General features: G+C 33.1%; 1 protein-coding gene and 1 long non-coding RNA gene across 6 annotated transcripts; both read right to left on the bottom strand.

The window, feature by feature from the left end:
- Positions 1 to 575: 575 nt before the first annotated feature.
- Positions 576 to 7,331, bottom strand: LOC111886942 (uncharacterized). 5 transcript variants are annotated; one of them, XR_008224674.1, is made up of 14 exons: positions 6,331 to 7,331; positions 5,569 to 6,254; positions 5,200 to 5,480; positions 4,815 to 4,876; positions 4,592 to 4,720; positions 4,364 to 4,501; positions 4,078 to 4,277; positions 3,682 to 3,766; positions 2,928 to 3,596; positions 1,918 to 2,022; positions 1,392 to 1,683; positions 1,100 to 1,307; positions 914 to 979; positions 576 to 715 (listed from the first exon to the last, which is right to left on the bottom strand). It is a non-coding gene; the product is annotated as an uncharacterized LOC111886942 (long non-coding RNA). The 5 variants fall into 5 exon arrangements; XR_008224675.1 differs by having other exon boundaries at positions 5,569 to 5,761; positions 5,884 to 7,330; XR_002848616.3 differs by having other exon boundaries at positions 5,200 to 5,291; positions 5,378 to 5,480; positions 5,569 to 7,329.
- Positions 7,332 to 7,849: 518 nt separating this feature from the next.
- Positions 7,850 to 9,998, bottom strand: LOC111886882 (uncharacterized). Its single transcript, XM_023883124.2, has 4 exons — positions 9,813 to 9,998; positions 9,526 to 9,726; positions 8,944 to 9,159; positions 7,850 to 8,499 (listed from the first exon to the last, which is right to left on the bottom strand). The coding sequence occupies exons 1-4, from the start codon at positions 9,981 to 9,983 to the stop codon at positions 8,239 to 8,241; spliced, it is 849 nt and encodes a 282-aa protein (XP_023738892.1). The 5' UTR covers positions 9,984 to 9,998; the 3' UTR covers positions 7,850 to 8,238.
- Between the last annotated feature and the right edge of the window lie 9,341 nt (positions 9,999 to 19,339).

The following is a 19,339-nucleotide window of genomic DNA, read 5'->3' as shown; positions in this document are numbered from 1 at the left end:
ATTGATCCCCGAACATGATTGGTGGGGGTCTATGGGCTCACACACCCTTGTCACAGAAGGATCAGCTTGTAGTGCCTTTGTTATGTCCAAACAATACCCGAAACACTACTAGAAAAACAGCCTTTTATGACGCTCATTGCGCGTCGTAAAACGCTCAGACGACGCGCAAATGCACGTCAAGGAAGGCCCTGTCATAAAGAGAGACGACACACATTTACGACGCGCGCTTATGACGCGCCATGCGTATCAAGGAAGGCCCTGTCATAAAGGAAGACGACACGAATTTACGTGTCGTAACCTTACGACGCACGTGTTTATGACACGCAATGCGTATTAAGGAAGCCCCTGTCAAGAAAGGCCATGTCATAAATAAAGACGACACACATTTTTGCGTATCGTAATTTTAATTTAAAAAAAAAATATTTATAGATTTACTGATTTTCAAATTAAATTGGCATTTCATGTCTCCTAATAGAAAATAAAATACCATATACAAAAAATACAATACATTGCACAAAAGTTAATGTCATACAACCAATCATTCCAATAGTAGACAAATGTAATACATCAAATAATCATTCCAATAGTAGACAAATGTAACATTTCAACATTTTTTATATAATTAACTAAATTATTAGCCAAATTTCCTAAAATACCAACATACTTTTCTATGAAGAGCATTAACACTATTCTTTTCCATCAAAAACTTCAAAACCTGCATAATTAAATTAATGTGTAATCAGCTACAGAGATTTGTGTGAGCATATGGCAATAGAAAGAGAAGATGATAATTGGAAACGGAAATTTTTGGCATTGCAAACCATCAGAATAATTGGAAGTATATGTATACTTTGTAGCAATTTTTCTACTTAATATATAAAGACTCCAACAATAAATAGATATGTTATGTTACCTTGACGCATCTCTGCTGTCCAAAAGTATCCTCAAGTAGGAGCTTTCTTCATATTTGGAAGCCTCTCTGTTCCCCAAATCAATCAATCCACACACAACACAAGTGAAGTGGAGAAAGAATTACATTAAAACTTAACAGTTTCAATCTCTTCAAGATTCAAAATTCAAGAAACTCGTAATATAATACCTTCTTTTGTCTGTAATCTTCAGGCATCACAGTAGCTTCAATCTGAGAATTACAAAACAAACCAACTTATAGAAACGAAAGATGATCAAGAATTTGTTGTTTAAAATTAAATTTTTAGTCACAGATTCAATAATTGCTCCTCTTCATCTAGTCTCTCCACATCATAGATATATCCATTACTGATTTTGAGCATATGGGACAAGAGTATCTGTAATAAAATCCATTGAAATTTAGCTAAAATTTCACAAGATTTGGAAATGAACTAATCCAAGACAAGTTTAGATTGACTTACTTATTACGCTTAATCATCTTGTGACAGCATTCTGAGTGCATTGTGTGCCCAAATTTCATCACAGTTGTGTCTTTTAGCGAGCAAAATAAGAAAAGGTATTACATCATCATCATACCAGTTGATGTATTCAGAAGATTTGATGGCCGACTAGTTGAGAGCATCGAGCCTATATCAGGGGCAATTGTGGAACATAACCTAAGACTATTTGGTTGGTTAAACCCATCAAACCATGAACCCTAAAATCCATTCCAGTAAGCTTTCCATTTAGCTCTGGCATCACCTTTCCCACAACCTATTTTTTTAAAAAAAAATATAAAAAGATTTATAAAAAAGAATCTAAAAATTTACAATTTCATTTTATATAAGAATGATATATACCTTGGCGGCAAATGACAAGAAACAAGATTTATAAAAAAAGATTTATAAATATTTTTTTATAAAAATATTTATAAAAAAAGACATAAATGCCCTCCTAATCATTATCATCAAATGCAATACAAATGACAAGAAACAAGAATATGTCTACCTCTCGTATGGTTACAACATCTATTTTCAAAGATTGCACAGAAGCAGCAACTTCCAAAGCATGTTGTACGTCCAAGTTTCTATCTTTTTCTACCAACACTTGGACCTAAAAGAAACACCCATCAACAACTATAAATTATAATCAATCAAAAGACAGCAGATAAGAGTTGACTGATTTAAATTGTCATATGATCTTGAAGAAAAAGACACTTCTGAAAGCTTCTACAGCCCACTAGACAGAAAGAGAGCCTTCGTTTCTTCTTTATAGTTATCCTATGACAAAATTGGGCCATGAATCAGCCCAAACAAAGTAAAAGAAGATGACCTTTCCTTTGCTACAGTCCAACTGTCAACTTGCCACCAATTTGTACTTTTTAATCATAAAAGTTTGATTAGATGGTGAGTACTCGACGTTTAATCACATTCATATCCTCAAGTCATGGTAACCAATTTTGGGACATGATTTCAAAAAGCTCATAAATAATTTAATGTTAAGATAAAATAATGATATTCTAAGAATATGTAACATTTAATTTTTATTTTGATTATTATCTAAAATAATCTAACTTACATAAAACTTAAATTCTCACTTAACCAGTAACTCAGGTACGACTTCTAATGTGTTTTCTTTAAAGATCATATTCTTTTACTTTGTTTGGGCCATGGAGAAGGTAATTCTTGATACAAGAACATTCTAGATATTCTGAAATGACTCCTCATTGGAATATTATATTTTACAAATTGACATACAGGTCAAGCTAAAACAAGGATTGAAAATTGCAATGAGTATATCTGGTGAGGGCAACGCGTATCTACAAGTAAGTCTACAAAAAAAGGGACAACCAAACATGGTAATGGAATGTAACAATCCATTCCATTACATTGTTGTGATTCCATTCCATCATATCAAATAAATTGTAGTTCAGACATTGGTTAAGCATGCTTGAATGGGTTTATTTATTAACTTGATGTAGGAAAGTAAATTCTGGAAGCTTTACAGAGAAGACCTACCTTCATGTTCCATAGTACTGAAAACTTCAGTGGGAGTAGTTTATCTTCTTGCTTGCCTTTTAGAGCCTTTTATGCCATCATTTTCCATCCAGGCAAGTAATTTACACTTTTTTTCCTGGAATGGAAAATTACATTCTTACCCTCACAAATATCCTTCCAATTTGTCTGCTACAGGTACTGAAGCAGCTTTCTTTCCCCCACCAAGTTTCCCTCTGTGATGAGAAAGGAGATGTAGAGAAGGCCAAAAGACCATGGGAGATGATACTTTCTGGCCACAGAATCGGGATCCCTGTGCCATTATTTAGAGAACTGGTATATAAATATATATAAACTATATTTTATAATTATTGAAAAATATAGATGAGGAAGCTTATTGTTTTTGCATATGTGTGATTCTTGTGCATAGAGATGAAGAGGTGGAGTTGTTGAGGGAAAGGTTTGCTGATTCATGGCCCAATTTTGTCATAGGATAACTATAAAGAAGAAACGAAGGCTCTCTTTCTGTCTAGTGGGCTGTAGAAGCTTTCAGAAGTGTCTTTTTCTTCAAGATCATATGACAATTTAAATCAGTCAACACTTGGACCATATCAGATTCTTCGTAGACCAAAAGGGTCATTAGTTGAACTTGGTTGACATCCTGCTCCAAACAACCACACTAGGCTATCTAACCTACCAAATTCATGAACAAAAAAAACAATTCAAAATCATCAATTAAGAAAATAAAAAAATAAAAAAATAAAAAAAAACATTTTACCTATCTAAATCAATGGACCAGCCCTGATTATATATAATATCCATGATGCCAACTCATGAATATTGTTGTTTATCACCAATCGAGTCTAAAAAAATAAGAGCTTTTTAGTTCTAGGGGTAAAATAGGAAATTAAGTTTCTTCCTAGTTTTTGTGTTAGAGTCAAACTCATTATGTGTCTAGTATAAATATATGTCTGTGTTGCATCTTTATTTGTATTCAGAATCTTCTTTGTTTTGCTTATTAAGGAAGAGACTTTGGCACCAAGTAATTGTCCTCTGTTCTGGTTTTTTCTTTCCTTTCTTGTTCTTGTTTTGCTTGAGTTTAAAGTAGGTCCTTGGTGCAAGGGCAGGCAAGTATGATTGTATGTAGAAAAAAGACTAATATAAACTTGCTGACCTGATACATCTTGCTTTGATGCAGCATCTACATCATCGGTTAATATTGAAGGCTTGTGCATTAATGAAGACAGAAGTTTCTTTGAAGGCATTTCAAGGTTTTCATAGGAAGCGAATGATGCAGAGTAAGATTGAGAAATAACTGACTGGTCAAGTGATTAGGTTCACATTCGCAAACAGTCCATTCACAAATTTCGCAACCTGAAAGAATTACATTACATCCATCCATCAGATATCTAAATATGACATAAATAAACAAACATCACTTGCAGTTGTAGTTTTTATACCTCAGATGCTGGAATATTTGGAAAAGAGGCACCAAGAAGCTTAATAGTGTACTCTCTCACAAACATCCCGTTGTTTGGATACGGATACGAAACAGTTGACGTGTCCCACAAAGACTCAGTTAATGACCCAGATTCCACCTACAATTAATTGCCACGTCAACAAATATTATACTCCTATATACTTGCATATGATTCAAATAAAAAGTAGACTAGAGATGATATACATACCAGACAGAATAAGTGTTGCAGCACCAACACATGCACAACTTAAATGAAAGTGTCGGTCATCACATCAAATATTTCTTGCACAATCAACACAAAATAAGACCGATAAAATTGATTACAAAACTCCGAGTTCTGCAATACAAATCAAATAAAAAATATGAAATAAAACAGATTAAAAGAGCGAGGTTTTAATAGTGAATTGTAGTAGTAGTAGTAGTAGTGGTACCTGAAAGTTTTTAAGCATCTCCCACTTGTGATAAAATATTTGCTTACTATTACAATAGAAACCTGCAATTAGATAACAAGTGTTATAATTGAGTAAACCCATTTACAAATTACTCCTTTATGTATAACTAAGCTTCTGTAGACAAATGGCTATTAGAAGTAGAATAGCAAACCATGTGTTTCTTAATAAGGATGTCCCGCTCCTTCTCATATAACCCATAGATACTTAATATTTAAAAAAAAATAGAAAATGTGCATAATAGTTTGATATAGGTATGGCTAACATCTTCATTCTATCTGTGAAAATATATCCGTATAATGGGTGATTTAAGCACTCAAAACAAAATTAAAAATTAAAAATGTGAAGTAGAATAAATGAAACTAACCTGCTGGTTAGTGATGTAAACATTAGTTTCCTTAAACTGGGAGTGGGACCCACCAAGGTCTTCATTAGAGGTGGAATTGGCAGCTGTAGCAGCTGAACCGGGGTTATAACCAACAGGAGTTGCTGAAGCATATGGTCCATAGCTTCCTTTGTTTATTTAAGCAAGCTTTCAAACATACCTGAAACGTGGTTGTTAAAGAAAAATGGCTCAAGTAGCGATACCGCCTCCTCATGGCTTCTGACTGTGTAACACTCTCTAATTGCAAAATCTTACCACTAATCCTGAAATTTTGCGAATTTAAGTTTCAAAAGGGAGAAAAAGAAACAAATAAAGAATTTGATTCATGAATATCTATGAAAACTCCAATACCTTCAACTTTTAGGCCCCCCTTCCATAAGTTCAACAACAATACCTTCAACTTTTAGGACAACCTCCGACTTAATCATTTTCAATGGAACCAACAACCAAGTTTGACCACAACTCTTTTTTTCCAATTCAAAGCTTGGTCTAGTGAAAATGGTCTTGTTCAACACAGATGGTGGAAAGCAACACGAAAATTCCTCTGTAATGATGATAGACTAGGGTTTTAGAAAGAAAGAAGAGAGGAAATGTTTAGAGAGAGAGAGAGAGCAAGCGAAATTCAAAATAAGGTATGGATGATTGTGATCTTTAAAGATGACGTACACTTCTCTAAACCATATCAGGGTGAACCCATACCATCTAGAACTACAAAACAGAGAAAACGATCATCTTTTTCTTCAAGCCCATAATAAGGTTACTGTATTTTGAAAAGACATTAAGAACAGTACCACAGCTCCGACGCATCCTCCCCTCGTCCTTAAACTCTCTTCTCTATCTTTCTGCTCATTTTTTCTTTTCTTTCCCATTTTCTGTTCAGTCTTGCTGCGCGCACACACACACCATCTGGGAAGTAGGATGACGTGAACGATGGTGGAGGTGATAGCCGGCGATGGCTGGTTTAGGGCTTTTTGAGAATATGAGATATTTTGTTAAGAGAGAGAAAGTGGAATCGATGAGAATGTAAGCTTCGGTTACTGTATACCAAAAAAACCGATGTAAGCTTGAATGAAAGTAGAATCGATAAGAATGTAGAGAGCCCCAAATTGAAACCTTGTCCAGTAGAATCGATTTGAGAGTGACTGTTGGATTTATTGCTTCCATTTCCCAGTTCGCTTACCCTTTAGTTACCTTAGTCGATCGATTCAAGCTTTCACGAAAAACCCTAGGTAGAAACTGATAGAGACAAAAAGGATGAGGCGAAGGTAGGATTGGATCCGATTTCAAAGAGTAACAGTAGATTTCACTGAAAACCCTTTCCCGGTTCGCTTGACCTTTGGTTACCTCAGTCGATCAACTCAAGCTTTCAATAAAAACCCTAGGTAGCGACCGAGAGAGACAAGAGGGAAAGGAACGAGCATCGATAATGTGGGGAAGAGGGAAAGAAGAAAAAGATGTGGGGTTTTTAATTTTTTAGGATTTCATTTCCCACCGGATGGGCGTGCTCCATTAAAATTTATAAAGCGACATCTTTAGTAGACATACATCACATTTTATTATAGGTGCCCTCCGTGTTTTTTTTTTATTTTTTTTATTTAGACACTAATTTAAGGGCACGCAAGAATGCGTGACATAAATCCTTAAATTTTTTGAAGAGACGTCACTTTTTTAGTGTCACTCTCTTTTGCGTAACATAAATCAGTGAGTGTCGTTGTTTGCGCGTCGTAAAAGACTGTTTTTCTTGTAGTGAAACCTAAACGAATTTGAGGACTTCAAGTGAAAAAAATGATGACATGCATCGTCTGAATAACCAATGTTAACATGATCCAACGTGTCAAATCATTCCTAACTTTTGATTCATCTTCCATATCGTCCACATTAAACTATTCATCATTTCCCAACCGCTACCCCACAAAGGGCAAAGATGAATAGGGGTGAGAATCAGTTTGGTTTATGGGTTCGTCAGTTTCCTCAATTGGATTTTTTTTGTCTAAATCGAAAACCGAAGCAAACCGAATTCAAATCCCTCCCAGCCAAATCGAAAATTAAATCTCAATTCGGTTTGGTTTGACTTGGATATTGAGGATACCAAATTGCTAAAAGGGCTAAAATGTGATTTATTTTAAATTTTTTAATTTAACATATAAATATAAAATATTTTTTTAATTAATTAATTAATCCAATTTGGTTTTTCGGTTCGGTTTGGTCTAAACTTCATGAAACCAAAACTCAAACCAAAAACCAAATTCGAAGTTCGGTTTGGTCTCAAACCAGACCAAATACCAAATCTGAATATGGTTTGCTCTAAAATCGATTTCGATTCGATTTGAATTTTGAGTTTTTCGGTTCCAAACTCACCCCTAAAGATGAGCAACTCTTTCTTACCTTCACTACAAGTTGTTTTTTTCTTAAGTTCCTCCTTGACCTTAGATAGAGAAATTTTATGAATATATATGGAATAATATATCTTATCGATATTTTATAATAATTATTTAAGTATCTTTCTATATGATAAGAATCACTTAATGGTATGAATTAAAAATGTTAAGATACCATGATGTTCCATCAACTCATCAAGATTAGCACCGGAAACCTCCCCACTAAAACACTAGTTTCCATCAAATCAATGATAGACACCAAACATATTTTTATTCCCAATATAGGCCTCACATTTTTTTTATATTTCATACAAGTACATCGGTATCATTCATGCTTTGATTCGTACTACCACACCATAATTACATTTTTCCAAAAAAAAAAAAACGTGTTCTATAAACCAAATATTTGACATTTTCTTACAACTTTTTATTTTTTTTCAATTAAGCCCTTCTATATTCCAAGAGTGTCTATTCCATTACTATATCCTATAGGCTGCTTCTTTGTACAAATGGAGGGGATTAAAGGGTAAATTCGGCACACAGGCTCTTTAAGGTAAAAAGCACTTGCGTTTGGAAATGTAAGAATTTTGCAACAGAGGGGGACCTTTGGGTAATTAAGTAAAAGTTCAGGGGGCTGGTTGACTTAACATTCTATGATTAGTCCTCCCATTGGTGCTCTGTGGGGTATACCCTTTCTCCTCTTTGCTGTTCTGAAGCTTGCGGCGGTCGGAGGTGGCGTTGACGGCGTGAAGCTGTGAATTCTGATGTTATTGTGGTTGCTCAGCTGCCGGAGATGGCTACCACTGCTGTATGAGTCATCGGAATCCGACACAGCCATTAACAAATGCTTTTTCTCCGGCAAGATCTTCCTCTTCTTTTCGAAATTCTTGGATGTCCCAACAATCTGTACATATCATAAACAATGAATTCGATCATTGATTATTCAAAATGTAAAAACGAAAAGGAATCTGATTTGGATTTTTTCCATTGAATTTCAAATAACCAATCATTCAATGTCCATATTCTCCGATTCCCACTCATGATGGTCAGCAAAAAGTCAAAATCATGATCATAAACAAAAACCTAGTTCGATGGTTGAGATTAAATCCATGTTCGAATGTTCAATCAAAGTACCATCATCAACCCAGTGAAAAAGATATAAAATGATTCCGAAAACCCAGAAAAAAATTCGTCATTGACTACCATTCGCAGGACTACACGTAATGATTTCAAGTCAACCACGAAACAGAGGAGTAGGTGAACAAATTAAAATAAAATTCAGCATTTCCCAAAAATTAAATTAATTCATAATACATTGATGAATGACGAATGATGATGATGATCTTACCTTGCATCCAAGTGAACAGAATCTGAAGGAATCAAGAAGGCTACGCTCACAAACTTCACATGTATTCGTAACTCCTTTCCCTGGCCTTGGTTGTGGTCGTTCGTTTAAGAAGACAACTTTTGCGCTGTTGATAACATAAGTTTGTACTGAAGCAATGTCCAAGAACTTCTGAATCTCAGATACCCTAATCACATCATGATATGATGACCGTCGTATCTGCAAATCAATCACAAAAATTCAATTTCTCCATTATAAATTATCCAGCAAAATTGAAAGACCAGTTTGCCGAATTCACCAAAATTTCCAAATTGGTTGAGAAAACCGAGTGAAAGTCAAATTCGGTGAGAAACCAGATGATTTTATTCAAATTGGGTAAAATCCAGATGCTATAGTACATAATTTGGTTACGAAAAAGCTGTTAGGCTGATGAATCGGTGAATACAAAAGGAGTTAAAGATGATGTTGAATTTCATAATTTGGTACTAAACTGACTGGAAATTAAAAAGGTGTTCATATGTTTGAATTCAAAAATGGTTAAAACCCATGAAACAAAAGTGGAAGAAGAAGAACAAGAACAAATACCTGAATGGCGCGGTGGTCCTCATGGTGATTGAGACACAGAGAACACAGAGGACCATTCATGCAATCCAAACAGTACATATTACATTCCGACTTGTGTGAATCCGCATGTAATTTGCATTGAACAAAGAAGCTTTCACGAAGTAGAGGCTTCAACCATGGTGGCCACCTGTTGTTATCTTCCTCAACAGGTCCTCCGGCGCCCTACATTATCATCAACTCAAAAACTCAAAAACCCAAAAACACACACAAAAAAGCAGAAAACAAACACTAAAACGACGAAAACATACCATAATTCTTCGATTCTTTGGTTTGATTTCACGAAGGAGAGAGGTTTCGTGATTATAAGTCGCCAGTTTGAGAGGGAGGTGGTGGAAAATGGAAGCGGCGATGAATGCGAGGGGTACTTGTAGGAAAAAGTGAGGGTGAAAGAGAAGGGTGGTTGGTTCTTGTCCGTTCATACAAAATGAGGCCTAACTCAGAAGCCCAAACCTTGCCTTTTTTTTTTTTTTTTCTTTTAATAAAAAAATACAAAAATCAAATATATTCGTTTATTACATAATTATATTCCCTTAATGATAATATATATATATATATATATATATATATATATATATATATATATATATATATATATATATATATATATATATATATATATATATATATATATATATATATATATATATGAAAAAAAAGATCGAATGTCATTGGATATAATCCGTTAATATTACATGTATTTTTTTTATCATGGTCATAAATGTAAGCTTTAAACAGCATAATATAGAGATTTAATAAATCCAATATTATATGGTAAATAGCGATATTAATTTACATTCTTTAGTAATCGATACAATAAATTTGCAATTGCAAATGATTGAATAAGATTGTTTCGTGTCTCAACACATGCAAAGGTGTTTTATTTGGATATAAGATGAATGCAATAAAAACTTTATGTAATAATATCATAAAACAAGGTTTACAATGTCCAGTTGGAGAAAAGACTTAACATTTCTTTTTGGTAGGCTACGGCCACAACTTTTACGCATAACTATCATTTTAGCCACTTAAGTAGTTTCATGGTTAATTTCGTTATTATTATTTTTTTTAAAATCAGTCATAAAATTGGGTTTAAAATTTAAATTTGATCCTTGTAGTATGCAAATTTTTTTTACAACATATGGTTTTTTAATTTTATTTTTCGTTTTTTATATAATTTATTTATTTTTGTTATATATATATATATATATATATATATATATATATATATATATATATATATATATATATATATAGAGAGAGAGAGAGAGAGAGAGAGAGAGCGCTAGGTTTATTTGTTTAAACTAATTATTGTGTTATTGTATGCATAAATGTGGGCCAATCAAAATTAAATAATTAATTAAATAAATAAATAAGGGTAATAAAGTAATTTTATAAATAACTTCCACAAATACTTCCTAAAACTATGCTAGTTATTTTGACTTTGACCTAATTTCTTCTCATTCTTATATTCACAGCTGTTCACTATCAAAAATCCTATTCCACCATAAAAAAGCTTCCACCGATCCTCATCAGTAATTGATTTCGATTTTCTGAATCTGAATGTACCCATTCATCTTCAACCGCTCATTAGATCGAGCTAAAGGATCAGTCGATCAATGGGGACAATCGACGGGCTCTTCATTGTTTTCAAAATCCTAGAATTTGTGGCTTATTTGGAAGCTTTTGATTCTTCTAAGCATCATTTTTTAGTCATGACACTTGCGCGGATTCAGTTTTATTATGATACTTCCCCACAGTCTTCTTCAGGCCGAGTTTATCGGCGATCTCAGCTTCTGATGATCGATGATGAGGGTTTTGAAGGAAACCCTAAAATTGCTTACTTGTTTCTTGTGACATCCCCATTTTCTCGGCCAGAAAAGACCAATTTTGTTTATGTTTTATAAAAATCATAGTACCTCTTGTAATAAAAATGTTTGCGGAATTTGTTCCCAGTAAAACATGATAAATACGTTATCAAAGCATTTCCGAATAAAAGTATTTTTATTCATTTTAAAACATTTGGGATGTCATCGTCAATACAGAAACATAAGCATAAACAGAACTTACATTCATTATCACTAGTGATTTATAACTCCTTAATCTCTCAGTGTAATGTGACTTCATATCAACACCTGTGATATAAATAAACAGAGTGGGTCAGGTTGGGAAACCTGGTGAGTACATAGGGATTTCAATCCCACAATGTTATATCATATATATAATTTAGAACTCACAAAATATACAATTTCACCATATATGTATAAGCAACTCTTATCCCACCCCGTCGATCCTCACAACGAGACTATCCATACTCTCAAACCCAAGATTAACCGTTTTACCTAATCCATACTCCCAGATCATAAATGAACGGATTACCTAATCCATACTCTTAGATTAATGACGAATGGTTATGCCTAATCCATACTCTCGGACTAGGGACGAATGACTAATCCATACTCTCGGATTAATGACGAATCATTATGCCTAATCCATACTCTCGGACTAGGGACGAATGACTATGTCTTAATCTATACTCCCGGACTAAGGACAACTGGCTATGTCTTAATCCATACTGTCACACCCCAAACCAGGATGGCGGAAACGTCTAGGGGCGGGTGACTATCATGTAGTGTATCATAACAGTTGAGTATAAATGTTCAAAGCAAACACAACCAACATATATATAATTGAAAAAGTTACATCATTTGTATGTATTACATGTTTCAAAATATCAATTACAATATGTTGTCAAAAGATTTGTTTAGACGCCTAAGCGTCCCATCCTCAAAGCCAGTTGTTACCTGATTTACTGATTTCCTGAGAATACAAGTTATTTGAAAAGAGAGTATCAACATTTAAGTTGGTGAGTTCATAAACATTTGTATGTATATTTGTAAACCTTTTCTATGAAATGTAGTAATGTTTGTTTTCCGGAAAATCCTATATTTTTCCTAAAATGAAATGTGGCCTTAAATGAACAAAGACCAAAGCGTATAAGTAATTTTCCTACTTAAAATGATGTTATGCAGTTTTGTTTGTATATAAAATTGTTTGAAGATTGTCTTTGTGTAAACTAAAAGTGTCGTTGTTGTTTTATGTGAGTTTTAATTTTTATCTTATAACCATGCTTGATTGACCCAGAATGCCTTGTTCGCAACGTTCTTTAGGTGTCAATTTCGTTATGACATTTGTCACCCCCAGACCTGCCGGTCTAGCTGTTGCAAGCAGCTAAGGTGCGGGATTGTCGGACCCAGTATAGATCTATACACAACTATCACGTTCTCCCTACAAGAGACTCTGGTTATACTTAACAGGACTTTCGTGTGTACTTTATAAGGTACCCTGAAGACAAAACTCACTAAATTTGTTCAACGAGTTTACGTGTTTTTGTGTTGAAAATGTTTGTATAAATGATCATTCCCTAAGACTGGGATAGCTATGAAAACGACGTGAAATCTTTAGATATGCATTTGACAATATTTTACCATTTGCTCAACAGGATACAAATGGAGTAGAGTTTCATAAACTATATATGTATATTTTCGATGTAGAAGACAAGTTTGTAAACAAAACATATATATGTAAATGGTTATATATATGTATAAATTTTAAAAGATGATTTGGTATGTTTCGTAATTGTTGTTCATATTCTTACGTTTTTATTAGAAACTTTGCATGAAATAATCCTTAAGTTTGATACTAAAGACCTTTTTGTGCTTATCACTTTTGTAAAAATGGTAATTAAACATATTTAAATGATTGTGTTTTAACTTCCTTAATGTATAAAAATTGCTCAAAAATGTTAGAAGGTGTTAATAAATCTATAAACCACTTTTGGCAATTTTACCCTTTATTGTCCCTGTTTTTAGAAAACTCATAGAAAAATCATCGTAAGTTAAAAACTGAATCCGTCACCTATGAGAGTTTATAAAATGAGTCTAATTTGTTCCTAATTTTTATTATGATTTTTAGTGGTCTCAAACTAGTGTGAAAATTAACATCTTCACAGACTGGTCCGAAATCACTTCTGAAATGATAGCTAGTTTTATAAAAATCGCCATAAATTGTAGAAAAATCGTATGAACGTGTGCGAGTAGTCCTTAGAAAGTTATAAACTTGAAATATTTGAATATTATACAGTTTTGAAAGATATTAAGTTTAAGATGGTCAAAACAGTCCGTGAACAGGACTCAACTTTTCTGTAGAAAGCTGTCATTTAAATTTAAGTTATGTTTAGTGTTCTAACTTGTATTCCCCCCCTTAAAACTTGAAGAAAACATGAAAATGTAGGGGTATGAACTCACCTTATGTGAATACTTGAATAATGGAAGCTTGAAGATGAAGAACTTTTGGGTGTTGGTTTGATGCTCCAAAACAGTCACTGTTTTGGCTATGTTGCTGTCACGAAAACTTCACAGCAAAAGAGTAAGAAAAAGGGTAGTTTACTCACTGTTTTTAATCTATAATTTTGAGTAGCATAACAACTAACTTTCAGGGGTATTTGGTGGTAAAAATATCAAGCAAAAGGAAGGTGTAGATGGGTGAAATTGTGGCTGAAACACAAAAGGGACAGCAGCCCTTTAGTTCACGGTTTTGATGGCTTTGGAAGGAGGTTCTTGTGGCTAAAAATGAGATGAAGGTTGAGAGTAATTCCCTGGAGTATTGGCTGGTGAATTTAGGGTAAAATGATGAGGAAATTTCGTGATTATGAAGGAGGAAAGGGTGGAAGAGGATAAGGGGACAAAACCTAGACTAGCTTGTGATGGGATGTGAGTTTAAGTGATGTGATCTTGTCTAGCCACTTGCTTGGGTGGTTGCTTAGAGATTGGGTTAGTTAACTAACTAACTACTAATTATTTAGTTATTTAGGATTTCTAGTTAAGTAGAGGGAATGTATTACTCTCGAAAACTAGAAGAGGGATTAAGAAGCATTCTTAGTAAAATGTCTTAAGTGATTAAGCACTTATTAGTTAAGTTGGCACTTATCTCCACCAATTCTCTTATCTTAATTGATTTAGACATCATAAAACTTACATGAAATCACTTTAAGTCATGACCCATAACTAGTCATTCACTAGATAATAATACATATATACAAATACATACATGTATACTTAGTATAAAATAACAATGTAGTTTTTGTGTATTTGAACTTTAATGTTTATGTTTTATTCTTTTTATTCAAAAACACTTAAATACATTCTAATTATACCTTATAATAATTCATTTTATATTTTAATTTATTTAAATATAAAATTTATTGACCAATGTATAATTTCGTGACATTTAACCAGTTAACCATATCGTTAAACACGTTTTGTCACTTTGGTTTGTATATTTGTCAAATTTAGATCCTCCACAACTATTAAGCACACGTTTTACATAGAACCTAACTTAATTATCAACTAGATACATGTTGATACAAAAATTAAGTTTGTTGCATTCAAATGATGTTATATGCTAGTTTTCACAAACCGGTGATGGTTCGTAGTCATACATCATAAAGAAATTTATCATTAGTTACTTGTTTTATATTTCACAAGAACTTATTTAAATAAAAGAGGTTAAATTCTTTCAACCATTCTTGATAAAATACTCATATTTATTAATAATCAAAACATAGCATCGTACGATCGTTCCTATTTTTACCAATTGTTACACATACCCCCGAATTAATGACACTTGACTATATCCAATCCATACTCTCAGACTAGGGACAATGATTGTGTCTAATCCATGCTCCCGGATAAATGACATATACTAAAGTTCTATTCTCTGATTATAACTCACTTGTACTCGTAAGAAAATACAATATTCCTCATAATTAATTTAGGTATACTCTTTATCCTAAATCATCATATATAATCAGATATGTTTTTTAACACGTATTTCAGGCAACATCAATTAACTCGCACATAAACATATAATTAATACTTCAATCAATACTTATATTAAAATCATGTTCATTAAAGGGACTATGCACTCACTTGATTAGGTGGTGATTCTGAACTCAGACAACGCTTCTATCTCAAAACAATTTTCCTCGAAAAAACCTAGTATCAATACCTCTAGGGTTTAGTTTTTAACGTTAACCGCGACTAATTAATAGTCTAGCTATTATTACTATTATATAAGCGTTAAATAACACTCAATATAACTCATAATAATAGCCAAAGTAGTTATTATAAGTTCCTAATAACGTTACTATAATTAAATTAAATCTATTTAAAAAATAGCGTAGGCGTAGCTCACTTACAACGGGTTTTATGGAAAATCGGGCTTCGCTGGAGCAGCGTTTCCGAGCTGAAAGCTTTTCTTCTCGGAGGCGTCTGGCACTCCGGGGATTCCTTCACGTGCTATGGAGGTTCCCTAGACTTGGGAGGGGTTTAGGGAGGCTAGGGAGAAGTTAGAGAGAGAAAGGAAGGCTTATGGTGTGAAGAAAATATGAGGAGTTCACCCTTTATTTCTAGGAGTTTTATAGTAAAGTAGTCTCTAAGCCTCGTCCGTATCTTCCATGTACGAGTTCCATTTTCTATGTTATTTATATCCACGCGTTGGTATTTACGAGTACTACAACTTTTGTTTAGACCCCGTCGGCTAATTCTTATTGTATCTCAGATTTACAAAACTATATTCGAATTCGTCGCGCTCGAAAAGTAGAGACTAAGCTTCGTCCATATCTTTCGTTCATATAAGAAATAAGATTCTTACTTTGAGATGTTAGCTTAAATCTGAGAAGATTTTCATTCATGTATGTTTTCTCCTTTGAAAACTTACTTACTCTTTATGGTCAAACTATATCGAGGAAGATTAATCAAGCCCATACTTGATAATCATACATGAATGCATCTCTATGTGTTTTTTTAGTTTCTGATCAATTATTGAGTAGATTTAACAACAGTTGAAGACTTGCTAGTTCCAAACTGTGATGTATTTAGTTTATGGATCTTTAGCACTTAAAATTCTGAATAGCTCCCACTTAGAAAAAGAACTTTCTAAGCACTTGTCTTCTGGAATGAAAGTTAGTGGGATTAGTGGAGACTTCATCTTAAACAATCAGTTCATATAGTCTACATAAATGCAATTAGTGGATGCTAGAGTGGTTAAGCTCATTGTATAACATAAGCTCCATGAATCCATACCTTTTAGATAAGGATAAACCATTACATGCTTATTCTAATGAAATTATTTAATCCACTTGTTTGGTTGGAAAATTTATATATATACAATATATATTTGTTGCAGTGAGCATAATTTCAAAAAATTATAAAGTAATTAGTTCTCTTATAACATCATATAATAGATTGAAAGGTCTATCCTTATCCTCTTCAAAAACATGTACTATCGACATTCAACCAGTGGCCAAGTGACCCTATCCCACTAGAGAATATGAAGGCTACCTCGAACATCAAAAGATAGATCCAAGTGACCAGGGGATCCTGTGCTACAAGAACCATACTAATGACGAGTGAGTGTTTTGTCGGAATGAGTTGTGAATCAATTCCACAACTCCTAAGATGTTCCAAGAAGACTTGGTTTACAAAACTCATTTTATTTATCACGAGGAAAGGTTAATGATGATCTCATTAAGTTGTATTTCAATCTTCATTATGAAACAATTTAAGGAAATCAAAAGTTTCAACCATAACGAATAAAAGTGGTAAGTGAAATTGAATAAACATCTATCACCAAATCTATTCATGGATTGAGAAGATTACATACATCACTTATGTATAATTCTTTGTCAATCCTTTTGTTCTTTAACTACTAATAAATAAAGACACTTGTGAATCATCTTCCCGTATAACCAGGATTCATATATATCAAATGAATCAAACTCATTTTCCTTCAAAAATTGCATCCTTTTGAAGTTGGTATATGTTTTTCTTATTTATATAGTCATTATGATTATGACACAGATAAGTTTGAATAAAATATCATTTGATTATTTAGGTGGTATGATCAGAACTATTAATTTAATGAAAGCTTATAGATTTACATCATAATCAACATTATGAGAAAATGTTCTTTAACACAAAATACATTGTTTCAGAACATGAATATGAATATGAACATCCATTAAATGATAAGTAAATCTAGATTTATTCATTAATTACAACTGTTACATGTTCCTATAAGGATAGGCAAAACATCTATTGTTTAAATAAAAGACTATAACAACACTTGTTATATCTTCAACACGAAATGCCATTCGTTTGTAATCAGTTGATTACTTCTTCCAATTATTAGCACATAATATCAATTATTAGTGTTACTTTAAGCATAACATACTCAAGTAAATGATGGAAAAATAAATAGTTCTATCATATAGATACGTGAAGCCTTGTCTAAGTCAGACTTCTTCAACTCGATGAGATTAGAGTAGAAATTCCTATTTTAGTGTCTAGTTTCTTCCACAATAGAAACAACACCAATGATTTGGTCCTTTCTTGATTTATGGTTTTATGTTGTATTTCCCTTAACTGAAATATTAGTCTATTCGAGTACACAATCTCTTAAACTTCCTTTATTTAATTCTTGAACAGACTTGAAGCAATTTCTAGTGTTAGATTGAATATCTAATTTTCTTGATGAGACATATGATATGTTTTATAATTATCCAAGACTTTCTGCAAGTCAAGGTTAATTACTCCAATATGATGTGAGACACATCAACATCATCATAATAATACTTCCATCAATGTATCATGATCAGGTTGACTGGCCTACAGAGGTTATTCAGGTATGGGATCTTTTAGTCTATATAATTTCTATTTATCTTAAATGTAGAACCTTAAGATATTATACCAGTTATAGGAATTATAACCATCAAATGTTACTGTCTCTTGAAACTCAACAAGAGAGAGGTTTTACAGGGTGTAAAATTATTAACAGTTATCAACAGAATTTAACAAAGTTTCATTTAATATTTTCAATATTTAGTCTTAATTAATACCTTTTATTGTTTCTTAAAACATTAATTTATTAAAGTCTAGGATCCAAGTAATGGAAAAAGTAAATGGTTAGGTAACCTTGTTAGGTTTTATGTACTCTAACATTCCTATGGTGCACATACAACCCTAATGCTTTGGATCTAAGTTTTCTCTAATTATACATGAAATAAAAATTTCCAAAGCATTTAGCCTAAACTAGCATGCAAGGTGATATTTGAATCATAAAAACTAGTTATAATATTACCTTGTGTAGTAGCTTGAATGACTTGACATCAAGAAAGCTTAGCACCCCAAGTGTGATGCCTCAAATGGAATCACAAAACACCAAGAACAATTAGGATGAATATGGAGAGGTTATGGAGACTCTAAAATCGGTTATTACTCTTCAAAATACAAGTGGTAGGTGTGTGTCTCTCTCTAACCGATTTTAGCTTATGAATACATACACACACACACACACATATATATATATGTATGTAGAATATCAGGGGTCATGTGTAACCCTAATCCATACCCATAAGCTTATGATCCACCCATTTGATTTGGATAATGATAGCTTCATTTTATTTACTTCTTTTTATAGTTTTTTTAGCACAATCCATCTTATTTTAGTTAATCTTCATGCATATTTTCTTTTTTTGTCATTTTTCTCCTTCACCGGGTACTTTCTAGTTTTTGAGCTTAATTGCAGGATTTTCCGAAGACTATTTGTTATTGGAGGCTTAGAAGGATGCGGGACTCATGGAGGCATGTGATTTGCTTGCAGACTTGAAGTCGTGCGATTGGGCTAGGTACATGCGTAAAAGAAGAAATCAATTTGG

The sequence above is a fragment of the Lactuca sativa genome, chromosome 6, assembly GCF_002870075.4.
Source record: "Lactuca sativa cultivar Salinas chromosome 6, Lsat_Salinas_v11, whole genome shotgun sequence".
Lineage (NCBI taxonomy): Eukaryota > Viridiplantae > Streptophyta > Magnoliopsida > Asterales > Asteraceae > Lactuca > Lactuca sativa.
The sequence above is the reverse complement of the archived record's forward strand: the minus strand, read 5'-3'. Positions and strand labels throughout refer to the sequence as shown.

Coding starts and splice junctions, on each gene's coding strand:
- LOC111886882 (XM_023883124.2), bottom strand. CDS start 9,983: ATGAACGGACAAGAACCAACCACCCTTCTCTTTCACCCTCACTTTTTC. Junction 9,727..9,812: donor CAAAGAATCGAAGAATTATG/GTATGTTTTCGT, acceptor ATGATAATGTAG/GGCGCCGGAGGACCTGTTGA. Junction 8,500..8,943: donor TCTGTTCACTTGGATGCAAG/GTAAGATCATCA, acceptor TGATATGTACAG/ATTGTTGGGACATCCAAGAA.